Source organism: Brachionichthys hirsutus, chromosome 1 (genome assembly GCF_040956055.1).
Source record: "Brachionichthys hirsutus isolate HB-005 chromosome 1, CSIRO-AGI_Bhir_v1, whole genome shotgun sequence".
NCBI lineage: Eukaryota > Metazoa > Chordata > Actinopteri > Lophiiformes > Brachionichthyidae > Brachionichthys > Brachionichthys hirsutus.
Window position 1 is genome coordinate 11,579,786 of NC_090897.1, and position 21,475 is coordinate 11,601,260.

The 21,475-nt window shown below is 44.5% G+C and overlaps 1 protein-coding gene across 1 annotated transcript; it reads left to right on the forward strand.

Annotated features, from left to right (window-relative positions):
- The first annotated feature begins 606 nt into the window (after window positions 1–606).
- On the forward strand, window positions 607–21,468 carry homer2 (homer scaffold protein 2). Its single transcript, XM_068741864.1, has 10 exons — window positions 607–756; window positions 6,891–7,047; window positions 12,246–12,377; window positions 12,628–12,720; window positions 13,519–13,658; window positions 15,599–15,755; window positions 16,025–16,135; window positions 17,023–17,103; window positions 18,286–18,479; window positions 21,127–21,468. The coding sequence occupies exons 1-9, from the start codon at window positions 752–754 to the stop codon at window positions 18,472–18,474; spliced, it is 1,065 nt and encodes a 354-aa protein (XP_068597965.1). The 5' UTR covers window positions 607–751; the 3' UTR covers window positions 18,475–18,479; window positions 21,127–21,468.
- The last annotated feature ends 7 nt before the right edge of the window (window positions 21,469–21,475 follow it).

Here is a 21,475-nt window from a genome sequence, read left to right on the forward strand (position 1 = left end):
TACAGCACGATATTTGGTAATAGTTGAACAAAACCCCGAGTTACAAATCGATAGATCAGCTTATTGATCAGTGGTGCGGGCTAATGTTATTACATCAGCTGCTTGGGCTTAATGGTAACGCGTCAACTGGCCAGAAACATTGCTGGCGCTTAAAAACATGTAAGTGAACTTGGATATAAAAATGAACACGTGTCGTTGCTTGTCTTTTTAAAACGTCGTGATTTGACGCTTGATTTTCTCCGGTTTGAAAGTGTGGGCGGCTCCGTGGGGGGGGGGATCAGGTGGGAGCCGCTCCGTGTCGCTGCTGCTGCCCTAAACACAATCCCATCGGGGGGGGGGGGGGTGAGTCTCCACAGCGAGCCGGCAGGGGAACGCAGGCATTAACTAAACTCATCGGTGCCGCTTGTTCCAGGACGGAAGGAAATTATACCTTTCCAAGTGGACATTTTGTTGTTGTTGCGTGTCTGAAGAGAAAAAAAAAGAAAAGCAAAATGGAATAAACTTCCTGACATGACGAGGGTTGTGTGGCTCTGAGCCTGACAGCCCGGTGGATCGAGTTCACGGAGAATTGCGCTCGTATTTCAGTTGTCGCTCAGCAGCAGGAGGACTTGTTCCAAACGGAATGCGCTAGTTGGACTGATAATCATCTGCGGATTGTGCGCTTTAAATCTTCCTCATAATCCACGACCAACTGAGCCTACGCACGGAGACGCACACATATAAAAAGGAGTTTTACCTCAAGTCCACGGCAATGGGGTGAGTAATCCAGAAAGCTCCGTCCTCCACAGCGCCTCGAACACCTGCGCGGACTGAAAGTCAAAACGCGCAACTATGTAGAAGCTTCCGAATAAGATCATTCTTTTAACGGGAATTTACTGTTTTATAGCCAGAGATGTGTGACAGCGCTGAGATTCTATTTTTAAGGTGGTCTTTGGGTGACTGAAATATTCCGATGACGCGTGATGAACTGCTTGATACCGTGCGTCTAATTGTGGATTTATATCCTCATGTTTGAGCAGATCGGACAGGAGCAGAACATCTCTTTGAAGAGTTCAGCTCCTGTTAATGCCTCTGAGATGGAGGTGCCAGAGTCAACAGTGCGCACTAATAGAGAGCCGTGGTAGCCCCGAAAGTGTGCGTGTGTGTAGGTGTGTGTGTGTGTGTGATCCACATGGCTGCAGGTTAGTGGTGTACTCCCACAGATGCTCACAGGGGAGGCTACTGTGGATCTTTGCCACAGTTATGCAATCACCTGCTCTCTCCACGTCCACATGATTAGTTCTTCTTTATGGAGTACATGAGCCTGTGTGTGTGTGTGTGTGGCTTTTGTTTGATTTACAAAGTACAGTAACAATCACTGCTAAGTGGAATGAATTCTTTCAAAATCAATTTAATCCGTGCCTAATTTATGTAAGAAATCACGAGTAGTTCCGTTTCCAACATTAAGGGACTTCATGTTCATGCAAGGTGTAATTATAAGCCGAGTTAATGCTCAGTAGCTGGTTAGAACGCTGACCGATGTCACAGTGCTTGTTCTGGTAAGATTAGTTTTACTGTGGAAGAAACCAGTTCGGCAGTCCAGACGCCTCTGAGTTTTGATTACTCATCCAACAGGTTTGAAGCTGAGGGAAGTCGATTGTTTGTTTGTTTTTTCCCTGCTGCTGGTCCACCGGGTCAGCTTCAAGGCAGGCGGTCACACCTATTGCAGAGGTTCTCCCAGTTCAGTTGTTTCAATCAGTGCAAACCAGTGCCATCACTTTAGACCCGACAGCTTTTTGAAGTGGGAAATGTGTCCAGCTCTTAACACATCAATCTGTTGAGGTTCAGAAACTGAATCCGCCTAGGATTGTAAATAATGATAATTTTCTTTGTCTGCTATTAAAGTCAGGATTAAAAATTATGTGGTTGCTTAACTGTGTAATACCAGATTGAGCCTGGCAATGATTCGATTTGCAGCGCCTTTAGTGACCTGCCGATAAAGATAAGGGTGTTCGTATTAAGTGTAGGCGCTGGAGATAATTTGTGATGTTTTTTAAGAGGATGTTTAGAATTATTTTAGTATCTCTTAAAAGCTTAGTAGATTAATTACAGGTCACATACAGACCTACACCCACAGTATCTTGTTCTCTTCTTTATAGACCTTTAATTGTGGCAATTGACAAGTTACCCTCTTGACCTCAACGCTTTTTATTTTAAATCAAGCTTTAACGCACTGACAGGAATGCATGCGGCATATATCATTTGACACAAGCGTGTGATTTCCACTAGATGTGTTTTACATGGTAGGAAGATAGCCTGTATGAATTGAAGCTGTTCCTGTTAACTGCAGTTATCTTCAATTGCATGTCTAAAAAAACATTATGAAATATTGAAAGGCATTCGATATGTGTATAGGTAAAGTCTGTCAAAAAGAAAAAAAGTTGATTAAGAGTTATTCCTCAGACACCTTCATCTGAGAGGAGTCACAGTCAATGAATGATGCTAAATTCAGATCGCAGCCACAAAAACCGGGGAAAACGTTAAGCCGTGGAAATCCCAAGGACACTACCTCAGTACTTTGTTTTGTGAAAAATTATGTAACTGTTTCTGAGTTGTGCTCCAGCAGCTAAATGTGAAGCAGAGATGGAACCCTTTACCATATACGCCTTAAAACAGGCGTACATGATGATCTTCTTGCGAGCCCAATGGAAGTGGAGTGTAAGACTAATCATGGTGCGCTGTTTGCTCCTGTGGTTGAACATGCAGATCACGGTCGTGTAGGAGGGGAGTAGTTACGCGTCGCATCGTTTCGGAGTCATGGGTAAATGAAAGGGGCGGCGGAAAGCGGATTTGACATCTCCTCACCAGATGGTTGAGGCCTAGGTGGCCATATGCTGTGCTGCTGGGGAGATGTCTTCACTTCCCTTCTCAGAATACGTTGGGGTCTGCTGCATCCTATTACCTCTGTGCGACAGGAGGACATGCTGGGGTTGTTGGTTTGACTCTGGCCTGCTGCCGTTGTTGCTTCCTCGCTCAGTGGTTTAATGAGCTTTACTGGCACAAGCATATTTCAGTTTGCTGTAATGATTCAAAAGCATTTATCACAATGCTGAAGGTCATATTAATAAAGGTTGTATGTAATTGCAATAATTAAAACTAGATGCAATTAAAATAAAACGTAAATTTTGTGCAATATAGGAACAATTCACAAACACACATAGGCACCAGCTAATGATTAAATTCATTATTGAGCAGTAATGTTGAACAAATAATTTGACTGTTGAATTATAATGAAAAAAAACCCAGTTTTGTTGCCCAGGCGTTATAATATTTGTTTTCTCCTTTAAAATTTGACATAATAAACATTCATTCTTCAACAAAAACAGAAAAAGACGGAGAAACATTTCTGTTTACTCATAAAAAGACATCAGTGGTTAAGGGCGTTAATTTAGCTTCAGCGCTTCAGTTCTCTGACCTTCGTGAACTTTAGATTTTTATACTTCCCAACTAAATCCATACATGAAATGGTGTGGTCTCTGTACATCTCCCCTAAACCAGAGGAACATGGTTCAATTACATTTCACTCTTTATGGGGCCGAGATTTAAGTTATTTAGAGGGCACGTCTATTTACCAGACTTTATAGTGTATAAAACATTCGTGGTTCACTACACGGTAAATGCTTTGAAGAGAAGCATTTTAAATCACTAAAACTGGGAATAGAACAGAACATTTGCAACAGCGTATCTCTGAAAATCACTTTGTTTCAACCACATAGTATTTCAGTGTGGACCGTTTGCATCAGGCAGTGAGTGCAGAGTTAAAGTTATTGCATGCTGTAGTTTCTGTGAACAAACGGGGCCTTCTATGACATCCTGGCATCGTTAGTAGAGCGGTGTGTTCATAGTGATTAAAGCCCAGGTGGTGCAGGGATGATCCCTCAGATGTCTCTTGCCTGCTATTCTTATTTGCCCACCAGAGAAGCGGCTCTCACGAATAAGCCACTCTGCTCTCCAGCAGTCCTCACAGGCTAAAATGACTGAACTCTGACGCTGTTCTTCCGGCGAATGCGCCGCATTACAGCGACCAATGAGAAATCGGGTTTTTAAATTGAGGTTTCTGTATATGTTCGTAAACGGGTTATGCTGCGGTCATTACGACACATTTGTTTTTTAACTGCCAGTTTCGTATTGCTCTAGTCACCAAGAAGGTGGACTGTACACATGGATACGCGTTTCTCATTTCCCTGTCTGGCACCGTCTAACAAAAGAACATCTTGTCCCAATCTGTCGATGAATAGTCACTTAGCGTATTGCTGCTATCAGCAACAGGAGAGCGTGAGGGGGGACTTGTGTCGGTATTCCTCCACTGACTGCAGCATTTTTGAACAGACTTTAAGGCGAAGTCTTTGTCTTAGGGACAAGTTGCATTTATTCGGTTCAAAAAGACGCTTTTTCTGCTGGTGCAGCCTGATATTCTCATATGACAGCCTCATATTCTCATATGACAGCTTCTTGCAGCCGTTAGTCTGTCAGGATGCAAAAGTTGTTCAATAATGATTTTAAGAGGTCAAAGGGTGGACTGGTCTCCGAATTCCACACATTTTTGAATTTCCCTACGAGCATCTGGATGTGCTGGTTCGGTACCAATAGAATATGCAGCTGATTTGGACGCTGCGGAGGTGTGTGGTGTGTTGCCTCATTAAGTTTTCTAGAACTGGTGGAAGGCACGTATCACAGCACACCTCTAAAGGTGGTGAAGCTGCTGAGTCCTGTTAGCTGGGCGGGAACAAAGCCTGTTTCTGAAGGTAAAATCTTTTTAAACTTTTGAATTCACAAATATAATTATCTAAAAATGTGGCATTAGATTTGGGCAGAGAGAAAGATAATGCACCAGAATGAGGTCAGGAAAAAATACATTACATTTTAACATTGAAAACCCCATTTATGGAATTAAAAGTAAGTTAAGAATACTCCTTTTGTCGTTGTTTGTTTAATTATAAATTAATAGATCCACTTTTACTTTTCATGGTTGGTGTATAAAGATACCAAGAACAACTTGCAACCATTTGATGATCCAGATCACCATGTGGACGGTGTGAATCCACTCAGGAAGGGAATTAGCTGCTTGGAGGAGGTCTGCGCTCTCCGAGTACTTTCCTAGTTCTTAATTTATCCTTTTGCCTGTACACCAGACGGTTCCTGCATCATCAGTGTGGATGGGGTGTATTTAGTGTGGACTCACGCAAACCTGCACCTGTAAATTATTTAAAGCACCAGATGGGTAGGCTACACCCAGTCACCAGGAGAACGAAGTCTCTCATGTCATCTTTTTTTAATCTAGTAAAATCAATCAACCTAATGCCCTTTCTCTCACTGGATTCCACCAGTAGTTGTGTGACTGCGTTCATGTGTTCTGGAGTGGCCTTTCTCTCCTCCTCCCTTGCCAGCGTGGTCTGGGGGCCACACACTGCCACTGCAAAGGTCGGCATGTGTGTATGTAAAGCAACAACAGTGATCTGCATAATGGGTTTTGTTGTTCCCAAAACAGATTAAACTGAGATTAGGTTTAAAGGGACCAGTGCGTTTATTAGGCTTTCATTTCTTCTGAGGGGCAACTGGTGCTGTGGCGTTGGCTCATGGTAGTGTGTGTGTGTGTGTGTGTGTGATGTGGGCGGTAAGGCGATACCAACACCCCAACAGTGAGGGAGTGAGCTCCACTCAGTCGCAGGAGGAGATGGAGTAAAGTAGCCATGAGCCGCTGCTGTCAGAATCTGGGGGCATTAATTGTCCTAAGATATTGTGTGATGCCTGTTTTGCGACTGATCAAGTGAGTAATCTGGAGCTTCATCACGGGATTATCAACCCTCTTCTAAATCCATCCAACGTGGTGAAAACCATTCTGCCACAACTGAAGGATCTAGCAAAAAATTATGTGTCATCATGACCTGTCGGCATATATTTGAACATGAAAGCAGGTCACAGATTCCATTTAAGAGGGGGGGCTAGGGGAGTGAGGCCACCTACCTCTGATTAAAGGGCATTGGCATTAAAATATTGATATGAAGTTTCTGTCTCTGACGGCATCTACCAGGGTGGAGGGTGATCTGAAACGAAAGGTAGCATGCTGACCTAATTTGAGAAGGAAGAATGTCAATATTGAAACAGTGCTTGCTCTTTTATGATTCCGACCAAGCTTATTTTTTTTATTATCGCCTCCATCCTCTAAAATACAATATTGGTGCTGTTTTATTTTGCATAATTGTTTTTACATTTTGCTGCACAATGCAACATTTGGCTATATTTTGTAACAGGATGCACATGAAACAATGTCCTGGCCAGGGCCAGGTCAGTGTATAAAGATTTAAAACCTTTTGATAGTGACGCAAATCACCACGTGGATTTAAATCGAATTAAGAGGGGAATGAGCTGCTTGGAGGTCTACGCTCGCCGAGTGCTTTTCTTTTTCAGTTGAAATGGTCCTCCTGTGACGTCGCCATGGCCACTCAACCCCGGCTGTCAAACACAAATCGGTATCGGCTGAATCATCTTCGTGGCGGTTAAAATCCTTGACTATTGTGTAAGCGGCTGAACAGCAGACGCTTAGAGAGGGAGCAGATGTTTTCACAGGCTGCTGAAAGAAATGGAAAGGAATTCTCAATTATATTGTGTCGTAGAAGCATGTTGTCCTTGTTGGTGTCACCAGTGACGGCGGGGGGGGGGTGTCGATGTGCTAATGCAGATGGGTTGCTGTGAGGATTTAAGGTTTGTGTTACATTATCACCTCCTGTCCCTCTCTGCAGCGTCCCAGGAGGCTTTAATGCCGTGCGGAGTTTAACTCGACACACACACGCATCCACTGTGTCTCTTGTCAATAGCGATGCTTCTCTCATGCCTGTCCTGCCTTCCCCCAGGGAGCAGCCGATCTACACCACCAGGGCCCATGTCTTCCAAATTGACCCGACCACCAAGAAGAACTGGGTGCCTGCCAGCAAGCAGGCGGTCACGGTCTCCTATTTTTACGATAGCACGCGCAACAGCTACCGCATCATCAGCGTGGATGGCTCCAAGGTATGTGTCTGTGTGTGCGCCATGTGAATCAGTGTGTAATCATAGAGAGCGAGAGAGTGAGAGAGAGGCAGTTAAGACCAGCTAAACACGACATTCAGAGAGGAATTGTCCAGTCCTCATCAGCCAAAATGAATCTAATATGGGGGGGGGGGGGGGGCAGCTGTGTCTTAGTTGGTCAGAGTATTGTCTGATGATCGGTGCATGCTTAGTTCCAGCTTGCTCCCCGTGCACCCATAAGGGTATATAAAGGTCGAATGCAGAGATGCTTCCCTTATGCGGGAAAACATCTATACATTCAGTTTACAAATATACATTATAAAGTAGCACAACTTGAAAGAGCGTCAACATTGTTTCTGATGAAATACACACCCTAGATGGGTGGATAGACAGTTTTTAATTGTTTAATGTAGCAAGGTTTTCAGCAGAAATTTGTGGGACAGTCAGATTATCCTTTGGATAAAAATCACTAAATTATAATGATCACTCGGGCTTATTTTAACGGGTGTATGATAAATGTTTCCGTGTGAAACAAATTAGTTTAGCAGCGGCACAATCTGAGAAAGAAGAATGCAGCTCTGTATACTGGTGCCGTATGTCATAATATATGTTTATATCTAGGTGCACACAACATCCTGCCTTTCTTCATTTGCATCTATTAAGAAAGATATGGCTTTATGAAAGTCTTACAAATATGTGCTAATCATTGAACAGCTAGAGGAATGTTGACGATTGAACGCGATCCCACTGAACAAACTGAGCTGCAAATGTGTCAAATCGTAATGAAACTTAATTTACTGTTAAACAGACTGAAGTCACGCTTCAATGACTAAGCATTTCTCCTGAGATTAGTTTTTCTCCTTCCCACTCAACTTCCTCTGCACTTGTGTTGACCTGATTTAATAGAAATTGTGTTTTTGAAGAAAGAGGATTTGATCGGTTGTAGAACACGAACTGTAAGTGAACAATCTCAGTGGCTCGAACTGAGTACGATGTGGAGCTAAACGCTTGCATGTAACACCACATCAGTGCGTCTGAATCCCCCTTTCACGTCCTCTACTGCTATTGGAAAGAGTAGATTGTGTTACCATGGCAATTAGATTCTTCTGGGTGGAAAAACTGGAGGAGGGTGGTGATGGTGGTGTCCTCTGTTGTCACTGTTTGGCAATGCCCTTTTGTTCAGTCTTGAATCATCATGCGGATTACCTGCAGAGCCACTTCAGAGACCAACAGGTTGAGAGTTTCTGGGTTTGTGTCCTTGCCCTCATAGTTGTGCCTTTTTTAGCCCGTATAGCTCAGGATTATCAGCACGACGGCTGAAGGGGGGATTTTGCAGGGACTCGACACAGATGCAGTCTGAACGTTGACTTTTTGAACAACACGTCTTTTTTGGTTCTGGAAAAAGGGTGCAAATAAATATCAGATTTAACATTCAAATCTCCCATGTCTGTTGCGACCGTCTGTTGCCTCCTGCAATTTGATGGATTGGCTGCACGATTTTAGATGAAACAATATCTTTGTCGTTTAGAGACTGTTATGTCGTCAATCTGCACCAAAAATAATACTTGGATTGGATTTTAAGTTTAAAGTTTTCACACAGAGCGTGGAGCAGTGTTGCTGACCCTGGGGATCTACTATACATGTCCTTATACATCCTTCATATCTTCACTGCCAGGAGTTCACCTCATCCCTTTGTCATCATGTTGTCATTCTCCTGTAGCCTTTTGTAACAGGCAGCATCTGTCATCCAGTGTCTGCAGGCAGCAGTAACATCTGGAATGTTAGGTTTTAATAGCTGAGTCTCGTGATCTCATTTTCTTTCCCAGTTAATCGAAAGGAGTCACAGTGAAACCTGCATAAGCAGAAGTTGGCATAGGCAGGGGGCTGTCGAGTCACATTAATGCTGTACTTTCAGGTTGTGCACTGGCTGACAGGGAGACAGGTCTGTCAGGAAGACTAGTCAGGGCTGCTGTATTCAGCAGAATGACAGGCTGTCGGCTGATATCCCTCCATCCTTGGTGGCCAGGCGACTTGCTGATGAAGATGATGTAGCAAGTGAAGGAGCATATCAGCACTTTTGGCTCCCCTTCATTCTGAATCATGCTTCTCATTCTGCAACGTACAAACCACCGAGACGACAGCGTGAACAGAGCTTTGCTGCAGTACTTAAAGTATTCCTGTTATGATGGCTTTTCAAGCAAACGTTTAAAACGCAATCCACTTACCGGTAATACTGTCTTATTTTAATATTTCCTGTGCTTTTTGTTTCTTTTGGTTCTCTTACATCCCACTATCTCTTTAAATATCTGTCTTATGTCTCATGTCTCTCACAGCCAGTGTCCAGATTAAAATGTTTAGCACAGGAAAAAGTATTTCTTCCACTAGTGATGAAGGGGGTAAGTCTTCTTCACGCTGCAGATTCCCGTATTGCCGATCACACGCACACACTCTTTTAAGTTGGAGTTTGGGTGACTCAACAATAATTCTGACTGTCCTTTAGGATCCTTTATTGGAAAGCGTATGTTATTGTTACTGCAGTGGGTCAGCGGTTGGTTAATAAAAGCGATGTACCTTCATGTATTACAGCTGAAGGTGCAGATGCATCACAGGTGAACTGCTGCCAATAGGTATGAAATGTGACTGACTCATTCTTCACAATTTTATACAAGAACCTAGAAAATGTAGATTTTGCTATAGCCCCCCCCCCCCGCTCTCGTCGTTCTTTGGCTGTGCTTCATTAGACGGCAGCCAGTTCCTCCTGTTCATCACCACGATTATCTGTGTTGCCCATTTGTCAGCGTTATGTAAATGTGTATCCTTTCAAACTAGACATCATTATCCTTTAACTTAAAATCAACGCCGTATGCATGCGGCGTGCTTTAAGAAACGCAAATCAATATTTAGCCAAGATTTGGTACATTTAAATTTGTATGATGCCTCCTTTCTAAAAACAAACAAACTATTCAACACGCTTTCTTTCACAATTGTTTTATTTCTGGTGTCTTACTAACTGACTGCAGATTCTTTGCAGACACATACCGGTAATCATCGAGGGGAGATTTCTCCAATAACCTCCGGGCAGTCTGAGTTTCTAGCTGACACTTGGGCCAGCAGCCAGCCGTGCTTCACTCGGCACCTCCTGTGGCACTTGATCCGCAGCCCGACTCGCTGCCGGCAGCTGCCAGCGTCACTCGCGTCACTCACGTCACTCATGTCACCCCCACCCTCCGCAAATACGTGTCGGCACACAGTCCTGACCCACGGTTGGGGCGGGGTTCAACGAAGGTGTCCCTATGTTTACAGAGGATTAGTTGGGATTTTGTGTCTGTAAATCCTGATCTCTTGCATGGTACTATTTCTGTGGGTGTTACGATAATCCAGGATCAATAATCTACTTGGATCATTCGTTTGCTGTTTGATATTTATCATGACATTAATTGGCTGGTTAACATCATCATAGCAATCAGCTTTTAATCGAGGTGCACTCTACGCAGGCTGAAACGGTTGCTTTACAGTGTTGATTGACTTTGTTCCTTTTTATTTTTGCAACAGCCCATTTCTGCTCAGCGATCATGAATGTTTTATCTTATCTTAACACATGGAACTCTGTTAAATATTCACTCACTGCAGATGAGGTGTGCAGCTGTCATTAAGGCTTTGCTCTGATTCCTTCTGAGAAAACTGGTTAACATTCGTATCAAGGATGCCTTTGAAAAGCAGTGATCAGATGATCGTATAAATTGCTTCCCCCTTATATCCAATTAGGAAATACAGCCTGAAGCAGATCTCTTAGATTGTGTCATGCTTGAAGGAGTTCGCTGTGATCTTATATTAATAAAAATGGAACAAATAACTAAGAATGTGTGTTAATGTACTCATTTTGTTAGCTCATTGTTGGTGTCCACTTATCATGCAGTGTCTTTCAATGCCTTGGCCACTGAAAAGATGGGAAAGGGAGCTATGGTGGTGGGGCGGGTTAGGGTTGGGAGGGGGGCAGCATAGGACACTAGTCTGAGTTCTGGTGTTAAGAGCCATGTTGCTATGAAACGAGAGCTGCACTGCAATTAAACTCTCTTCCGTTGGCTCTTAATTGTTGCCGTAATTCGCATGTATTCTCTTATCTCGCCGTCGTCCTGGGGTTGTGTACTGAAAGAGTTGTGCGTTAAAGCTGCGCGTTTTGACCACATCGGTTCGGACGCATAACTATGCAGCAAGGCGCACTAAACGGCGGAGTCCGATCGGGTTTAAAGCATCTGTTGGGTTCTGGTGTCGCCGTCTCGTGGACGGGGGGGGGGGGGGGTCAGTTTTAGCCTGCAGACATTTTCTGCTCGCTGATTTCCTGCATAGCTCCAACACGTATGGAGATTGTAACCCGATCACTGAGAGGCTGGTGGGTCGGAGGTCACCAGTGTGTCGCCTGCATCGTTCTGTGTGCGTCACTGTTTTGCTGTTTGTCCTTTTTGTATTGCAGAACGCATTGATGAGTACAGATAGTTTAAATAGTTTCTACACATTGAGTAGAGTGCATACCTGCCCCACCCTCTCTCTCTCTCTCGCTCTCACCCTTCTCCTACCCAGTGCTAGTATGTGTTTTTTTAACATCTGTCATTTCACACCCAGGGTCATCCATGGACAGTAATAAATTAAGAGAGGTGTTTCATATGGTGTTTCCGTTTTTGCACTGCTGCCTGGGCTTTGTTAATTTGAGCAGGAGACGGCTCGACCCGACCGTCCCCGGGCCTTAAGACTGACGTGGCAGTCTCTGTCGGATTCTTTTCCAACCTGTCAGTTCAGACAGCACTTTGGATACTCCCCCACAAAAAGCTCGGACAAAAGGACACTCCCATCACTTGTCTCTCTTGTGTTTCCTTCTATAGAAAGAATGCAGGAGGCGATTAACACTTTACAAAAGGGGTTCTTCATAAATATGCCGATAGTTGTCAAAGTAGTCCGTGTCAGGGACGATGAAATGCATGAGCAGGGCTTTGCCGATATGCTATGAAAGGAGCTACAATGTTTATACGGATTAATATGAATGAATTATAGCTGCAAAGTCATTTATTGTGTGAATGCAGCTGCTGATGTCTGTCGGCTGGACTACAGAACCGGGGTGAAAGTCCATACAGTGTGTGTGTGTGTGTGTACTTGCCTGTTTAAACTCCCATATGGCTTGAAAAGTAATGAAGTTTTTGCCGTAGCAGGTGATCATCAACAGCACCATCACGCCCAACATGACATTCACCAAGACGTCGCAGAAGTTCGGCCAGTGGGCGGACAGCAGAGCAAACACCGTGTTTGGGCTGGGCTTCGCTTCTGAGCAGCAGCTGGCCAAGGTGAGAGGAGACGGCGCTGAATCATGAGCTCCCACTGGGCTCTAGTGTGACATGGAACCATTCATTGTTACCGGAATATCAGACGGGTAAACGAAGCAATACAAGGATTTAAGGGTTTATCCGGTTATAGAGCTTTAACTCTCTCTGGATCTCTTCTAACTTATTTCTGTATTTAGTGACCGTGCAATGAATTTTCATCCTGTATAAGCTACTAAACACGCGTGTTCCGCCGCCGTTCTCCTATTTTCAGTTTGCAGAGAAGTTCCTGGAGGTAAAAGAAGCCGCAAAGCTTGCAAAGGACAAATCTCAGGAGAAGGCGGAGACGTTGAGCAACCACTCTCAGGTAAATGATCTCTCTGCTGTTTCAAATTCACCTCTGCTGTCAAACGGAGAAGGAAATAGTTTTCAGTTTAGCCCAGTTCCTTTCACAGATTCTGTGATCAGATATTGCTTCCAGCAAAATCAAGCATTCAAATAATTAATTCATATTTATGAACCTAGTTTATGACGCTTGAGTTTAATATTGCGCGCCAACTTAACATTCATGTAACGGTGTGAATCATTATCGGGGGGAGGTCAAGAAAGATTGTTCCCAAACAGCTTTATTTGCATTTAGACAAATTAAACCAGAGCAGCCTGAAATAGATTTATATTCTGATAATGTGTCACTTACAGAAATAATCATAGTGAAATAGATGTTTGTTTTTTCTGGAACATCTCAAGAACCCTTGATGGGGATCAGGTCCCTCTTTGAAAACCAGGAATCCAATACTGACGGGACAGAATAAGGAAGCCATTAAGGCTGATGAGTTTCTCAGTATCTTCAAGATGATATAAAAGCCGTTCGGGTTGGTAAGCAAACCACAATCACCTCCTGCCAGGCCGGCTATCTGCCTGCGCTGACTCCAGATGGCAGGAATCAGACTCCGTTCTGTGACGTGCAAAGCTGACGAGCACTGGCAACCGTCATTCCTCACTCCCCCCGTTGTCAAAGCTGACATGTCGAGTTCCCCATGTTCTTTGTTGTAGCCGTCGAGCAAGACTTTTAACCCGTCAGACCTCTATATGTCTTCAGGTGAGCTTTGAATGAATCGCATGTCCTGACGGTAAAATGTGTTCAAGCATCTCTTTGTCCTGCCAGGAGTCGGGACGTGAAACGCCGTCCACCAACCAGGCATCCAGCATTAATGGGACGGATGATGAGAAGATCTCTCACGTTGGTCCGGAGGCTGCTGTGCTGAAGACCGAGAACGATCATCTCAAGAGCGCAGTGGAACAGAGGTAATGATCCGTTTCACGAAAACGTGAGGAGAAGCTCTGCAGCATGAGGTGCAGCTCTTAGTGATCAAATCAGCTTTTATATGTCACTCTAAAGACGAGCAACACTTCTACGTGCTGCACATTAAAAAAAATGTTGCTCACTATTTCTACCTCAGCCAAGGAGATACTGTCGTTGCCTGCCTCTGCCGACTCGCTGGTTCGCTTGTCAGCAGGAATAAGCAAAATCTACGATATCCAAAGATGGGAGACGGGTCAAGAAAGAAGAATTAATACTCGTATTTATTTATTTGATTTTTGGCATTTCTCCTGTTGCCACAAATCATTTTGCTGGAAGGTGGAATGGACCAAGCTACCCGAGCAGATGCGTGTATGATCTTTTGGCTTTGGTTGGAGGTGTGTGTGTGTGTTCTGCTGTTCTCGTTTTCCATGTGAATCCGTGTCATTGCAACCAAATTGAAAATACTTACAAATTAGGCTGTAAAATTAAAAAGTGATAAAGGGTGATCTGCAGGAAATGTGGGTATCTGATTGTAAACTACGGTAAATGGAGGGAATGTTATCGCGTCCCACATATGAGTTTATTATCAGCGTTCACTGTACAAGTCTCGTCCAATCGGACCGCAGCGTTGGAGTAAACCGATGCGTGTTCACCACGATCCAGAAGTACGGGAGTGAACTCCAGCGACTTTCACGAAAGCATGAGGCTTGTCTATAGAATGCTTATTCTTTATTTTACAGATACTGTTGAAATACTGTCAAAAAACATCAAAACTTCCTACCATTTTAACTCCACACAGCAGCTTCTGATCACCACCACACAAATATGCACTTGTGTTATGTTGCTGCTGCGATATCACACACAAACCTAATCAGATCTCATCTATAGAGTGATGCTGCTCTACTCCTTTTGGTTATCTCACCTTTATAATCCAGACAGTGTATTAATCAGTAATTATGTGAAGCACCAGATGTGGCTCCAGATGGGATCAAAATGACCCCAGGACATCAGCGTCAACTAAAACTACAGTGCCTGCTAAGGTTGTGACAATATCAGAGTTTTAAACCTCGATATTGCAACAATAATTTATTAAAAAGCTGCACACGTTACTGGTGCAGAAAAAAACAAACACTGGACACATACCAGCTTGTAATCCTGCTTATTTATCTGTGCAGCCTTAAGTTCTGTTTTTAAATCACTTCCATACTGATGACGCCACTGAATGCAAACATATTAGCAGTTACTGAAAATGCATTGAATTCTACATCCTGTTTACGGAATGCATTTAGCCAGCATTGCTGTTGGGAAGCACTGATGGCAAAATGTAGCAAAAGCTCAGCGCTTGGAAATTTACCAAACCAAAAGAAGCTAATCTATCTGCTTTTAAAATTCACGCCCAATTGGACACGAAGGGAATTACGAGGGGAAAAATAGTCGACATGAAGCTTTTACGTTTACAGCATCGATTCAGAAGGTTGTTTCGCAGCAGTTTATGAAGAATACAAGTGTTGTGATGGTAGAACACAGTCTGTACCTCTGCCGCTCCCTGACTTTGACACCTTCTCGTGGCTTCGGGTTACGGTTTGTGTCGCAGAGGAATGCAGAATGCTGTGGTGCAAATCTGCCCACATTGGATGGAGAACTGCACACATCAGCTGAACCATGCATGCACTAAATAATGCATCATAACCTCCCCGTCCTCATTGATAAAACGGTATCCCACGTTTGTTTTATGTAAAGACACCACCATGGTGGTGTTTATTCAGGCCTACAGGTCTTTAGTTCTTGTATTTCTTTTTTTTTATACTTTTATTTATCAAATGCAAGACGGACGTAAAGTGCAAGCGTACTAGTTCTTGTATTTCTTTGGGTTTTCCTTTAATAACTAACCCCAGCCCGTTGGTAAGTCTCACTGTTGATCTATTGTTTCTCCGTCCGGCAGCAACATCAACGCCAAGAAGTGGGAAACGGAGCTGCAGACTTTAAGAGAAAATAACGCCCGACTGGTGGATGCGCTGCAGGAGTCGTCCGCTAACGTCGAGAGCTGGAAGAAACAACTTGGTAGCAGTAAGGAAGAGAGTGACGCACTCAGGGCGAAGGTAATGCAGTCAGGCACTTCCACTGGGAGGACGGACAACGCACAGAAGCGTCTGACTGCCTGTCGCAAAGCATCTTTAGTTTCTGTCATTTAAGTCTGATAAATGGTTCTGAGGGAAATAATGTTTCCTTCACCCAAATCAGCCAGAAATTCAATCATGTTAGTTTCATGAGCAGACTCTGTGTTTGTTGCACATTAAATTGTGATTGCTATTGTCGGCCTCTATGTGATTGATCTAAACTAGAAACATTTTTTTTGCTCCTTGTTTAGATCACTGAACTAGAAGCTCAGTGTCACCAAGCCGATCAGGAGAAGCAGAAAAACTCCCAAATGAGTGTACGAGTGCAAGAGCTGCAGATGGAGCTGAACGACAAAGAGCAGGTGAGACGTCTGTGGGGGGTCCCGGTACTCAAACATGCTGCTCGATGGCATTGTTGATTATACATTTTTTTTATTTTTCAAGCCTATTCTTACTGTAATTAATGTCCTCGATCTGAGCTGCTAGACGACCCTTTCGGGTTCCTTCGGGTAAACGATGTCTGTTTCAGCGCCTGCATGCAGAAACGGAATGTCTCCGAGGGACTCTGCGTTTTCCACTGCTGTCCTCTTCTGATGCATACGGTGGTAACATTGACCAAAGGCGTCTGCAGAAGGAAATGCCTTTTGTTTGCAGAGCACTAATGCAGCAGACGGCCCAAAAAGCATCGTCCGATTTCAAAATGTGCCTGACTTATTCAGATTCAGTGTGGCATTGGCCCGACTGCTGTCCTGCCATGAGCCAACGGCGCTAGCTGCTGCAGGAGAAAGACTTGGCCAGTGAATGATTACCTGGTCTGCAGTATTCGATAACGGAGGCCATGAAACTGCTGTCCTGAGCTACGTGTGTCTGAAAACAGCAGGAGGGCAGAAACTTTCAGAGATAATCAACATTTGATTGGGGAGAAAACAAAGTGTACTTTGTCCTTTGACCTTTGTTTCCTCGTTGAGTTTTTTCTTGACTTTGCGGTGTCTTTTGTTTTATGCCGTGAACACAAGCATAAAAACACAACTGCAACTCGATACTCGAGAGTTTCTGCATGAAAGTCATCTGCAGCACCAATTATTGAACTTGGTCAATTAGAGAATGTTGGTTTCCAGTTTGATCTGATCTCGAGACATATCTGAGACATTTTCGGGATTTTTTTTCTGTTTTTTTCAGCCAAGACGGAAATCTGCATTTCTAACCTCCTTTTAAAAGTTCAACAAGCCGGTTCTGTTTTTCCCCACAGGAGCTTGAGAACCTGAGAAAGCAGGCAGAGATAATCCCTCAGCTCATGGCAGAGTGTGAAAGCATCTCTTCAAAACTACAGGTACACTTAAACCACGCAGGAATCCCACATGTTGTGTGTGTCGTACGCCAGAGTGTGAAATCATCAGTTTGCGGCGCATGACTCGCCACCTCTGAGCCTCACTTTCAGCCAGAAGCGAAGGGGAGTTCTCATTCAGAATTCTGCCTGAGGGCTGGCGACACGACGTCATAGTGCTATCTGCATCTATTAATAAAGGTCTGTCCCTGTACAACGCTGCGTGGATTATTGCCTCTTTGAAGATGTTTCTTCATCTGTGGAGCCGAGATAAAACATCACCGTCATGCCTTATTAGCGGTACAGATTTGGTTCTCCGACAGCAAACACAGCCGAAGCTGTTTAGGAGCTTAAAATCTAATGTGTGTGTGTGTGTGTGTGTGTGTGTGTGTGTGTGTGTGTGTGCGTGTGTGTGCGTGTGTGCGCGTGCGTGTGTGTGTGTGACGCCCTGCCTCATAAGCAAAAGGGCTAACTCGTCATTGGCTTATAGCTCTGTGAAACCAGAAATGTCAGCCCTCGGTGAAGGAAATGCGCAGGGCGAGTGCCAAGTCTGACACAAACTCATCTCGCTGTGCTCAGACTGACTCGGGACTCGTCCAAGCTGTCACGCATGTGCTGCTTTTCAAGCTGAGCGGAGAAGAGCAGGGAATAGAACCAACACTGGCATGCCTGAAGTTCTTTCGCTGCACGAAGCTGGACTGCCCTGGTGACTGACGCTGAAGCAGACAAGACTGCTGGATTCCTCAAATGCCACCTTCTAGCTGCTGCAGCCCCCCCTGCCCCCCCCCCCCCCCCCCCTTGTACTGTGTGTATATGTGTTTCATGTGGCTCCAAATCCTTTTAGCCTACCTCTGCGTTTGTGGTCATGACTCTTCTCTATTTAAGGACAACGCCCCTCAAGTAGATCCGGTTTCAGGAGTCAGCTGGAGAATACGGTCATGCGGGTGCAACACCAGCACCCCTGTAGCACCGTCTTAAAACACTCCCTTCAGTGGCATTTTCAGCATCCGGCCTGTTTGTCTGAAATATGTTCTTTTCCATGCTGGTCCTTTTTCTTATTTGCGAAGACGATCCTGGAGATGCAAATTATTACTTATTTTAATTTTCCTTCCACTAATATAATGACAAGAACATATCAACGACTGCCATCTAACCCTCTTGTGACTCTGTCCTGATATCCGTCCTTAGGCTGCAGAGATGAAGAACAGCGAGCTGGACGGGAAGCTGGGGTGCCTTCAGTTGGACATCGAGGGCAGTCGACAGAAGCAGGGCGACATGAAGGGCGAGCTGAAGAAGTTCATGGATATTCTGGACGGGAAGATAGACGAGCTGCACGAGTTCAGACAGGGGCTCTCCAAGCTCGGTGCTGACAACTGAGAAAAGTGAGTTGAAAGGGTCAGGTCAGGCACGAAGGATTCACTACTGTATGTCGTCAGGGCAGAAAATTGGAGGTGTCTACCCCCCCCCCCCCCCATGTGAAGTCTACTCAAACATTCAGCTTGGACTTCTCAAACTCTACCGTGTGAGAAAGATTCTTTGGCGAGGGAGGCTGGCGGGAAGAAGACCATGCACGCTCCGTCAAATGGCTCGATTTTGTAAGCTGCCATTCTGAAGTGAATTCAAGCGTCACACTCACCATTTCTGTGGGGGGGGGGGCGGCTTCTAAAAGCTGGTGGGAGGGGGGGGGGGGGTTCTTAGATTCTGTCCAGCTGTCTCCTCAAGGCTGCAGTACTTCTTCACAGGCATTTTGACTGTAGAATGAACGAAAGGGCTAAAACGAACAACTCGGAGACACTATAATACAGTAACTAGTGTTCCTGTTGCCCCTTTCCGAAGATGAGCGATGAAATCTTTCTTTCCTTGCTTTAGCCTCTCGTCTATCTCAGGTGGGTTAGAAGACCGTTTGTACACATTACTTTATATGCACATATATATATATGGCCGTGACACAAAGTGCCTCCGTGTGAATCGAAAACATCCTGGCAAAGAGAAGTGGCCAAAAGATGAGCATCGGCAGAATAATAGCTTGATCTAAAAGATCATCACCCAAAAGCTCTGAAAAGGGAGACGAGCCCATCAGGAGGCTGCTGATGTGGTCGAGGGATATCGGTGGAGACGGAATAAACGGGTGTGTGTGCGCACTCCCAGAGGGAACTGCGTTCGACCCTCTTGTCTTGTCTTTGACACCTTTTTAAGTGTACAGAAGGAAAACCCTCGACAACAATCATCCGACTAAAATAGAACCCCCGTTTTACCTCAAGTGTAGTGTCGCTTTGAAAGGATTCTCCGAGTGCAATAACGTCGTCGCCCGTTTGAGGAGCAGACGTGTCTCTGAGGCGTCCTACACACTGGTCTTTGTTACGGTGCTGGTGGGCTTCAGTTGACGGGACTTGGTGAATGATCGAGTGTGTTTCACTGAGAGCATTTAGCGGGCGTGGGCCTTTTCACTCCAACCATGTCACATTGTTGCTTCTGCTTTTGGTTTTGTTGAATCTCTGCAGCTGGTGTCTCCAATAAATCCCATTCACATCGTTCTTTGAACTTAAAGTCTCTCTCGGTGTACAATCATGTATAAAATGCACCAAGCTGTTAGAATTTCAGAGGGTTTGGATTTGCAGGATGATGTCATTGAGTCATGTCACAGGGGAATATTTATAGATTACTAATATTCTTTATTTGTCACCGCTGTGTTGATTTTGTTATTAGATTCAGATTCTGTATCTATAAAGGGATTTGTGTTTTTTTGGCCTCTTCGTTTTGTCCTGCTGTCACCCGAACCTGAATAACTCAGCATACGATCCTTCCTTCTCAGCCAAAGCGTTTCGTGCACTTTTTTGTGGCTCCTATTCAATATTGTACAGTAGAACTGACAATTGTTTAGTTTAATTCCAGTGCCGAGTTGTCATCTTTGAAGTTCATGCGATGGACCGCACTTGTCAAGAGCACCACAGCGATGAGAGCAAAGGTTTCCTTGCCACAAATCAGTGCTGTGTGACAAGCGTGCAAAATGAACTCCTGTTGAAGCTTACAAATCGCTGAAAGTCTTGAGGCATTTTTCCTGGCTGAGAAATGAAGAGGAGGTGGAACGAACCCACGGTGCCAGAGCTGCATCCTGTCAAGCCGTCGCACATCTCTGTCGTGTTTCACGACAGTAAATGTAGCTGAAGCAAACCAAAGGAAGACAAGGGGGATTTAATCACAGTCTGTGATGCGTATCAGTTTCTCTGAGATCAGAAACATAAGTTTAGTTCTTTTTTTGGGGGGGGGGGAGAACGTCAATGTCTCCGCGGTACCGAGGAAATAACTGCAGGGATGGATCAGAGGACATGCTGCCATGGTAGCGTGATCCCTCTTGCGCTTTATCTTTACTTTTTTTTGACACTACGGATTATAGACCAAGTGTAAACTTCTACGCATTATTTCAACCAAGAAATTCACTCGTCAAAGACAAAGATTTAGCCCTGAAAATAACTGAAGCGGAAGGCCAGTTCACAATTGACCTTTCTAGATCACCAATAATCAATAAAAATAAACAGCCATGTGAATCATTTGCTCATGAGATGTTGACGCGTTGCCATATTCATAACTTTGACAGGACAAGACTGAAATACATCCTAATTGTATAATATATTGTTTTGTTAAAGCCTTTATTATATGTTCGTATATAAATATTCAGACTCTTGTTGGGATCAAAAGATCTTACAATGGCCTCTGGAGTTCACTCTTTAGATTACATTCTGACTTGAATGAAAAATAAAACGTCAAACCATCCTAACTGGGATGAATTATCTTTCCCACTCGGCTACGGTAGCAGAATCTGATGAGCAACTCTCACCCAGGCTGATTGTGTGAATGGTGACGGGTGGGCGAGGTGGTGAAACATCAGAGATTGTGCTGTTCTCTACATGTGTCTGCGAGAGTCCTGCAGGCCAACATCACTTCTTGTTGCCATAGTAACAGGCTGTGGAACATCATGTTGATGCTCGATTGGGGGGGGGTGACCAAATAACCACCCTGTGTCTTCCTCAGGGAGCGCGACCCGTCCTCCACTTGTCTGGATGACACCAATAAGCTGCACACATTATCAGAGTGATGGCGCCGCTTAGATCCGAGCGCGGCCACAGTTCCCGCTGCGAGCGGAATAAACCCAATCACAACCGGCTGGGGAGCTGAGCTGCCGAGATGGATATTTCAATATAGCTCATCATGTGGGCTCGAAATCCGCCACGGTGCACACAATGAGGTTCAAGGCACAGGTTGGTGAGACGCCGCTTTAAATGATGTGATGCATTTAAAGACTGTGCTCATCGGGGAGGCAGCAGGAGTCCAATGGAAATAAACTCCCACGACAGGTTTTGTGTAATTAAATAAATCAACT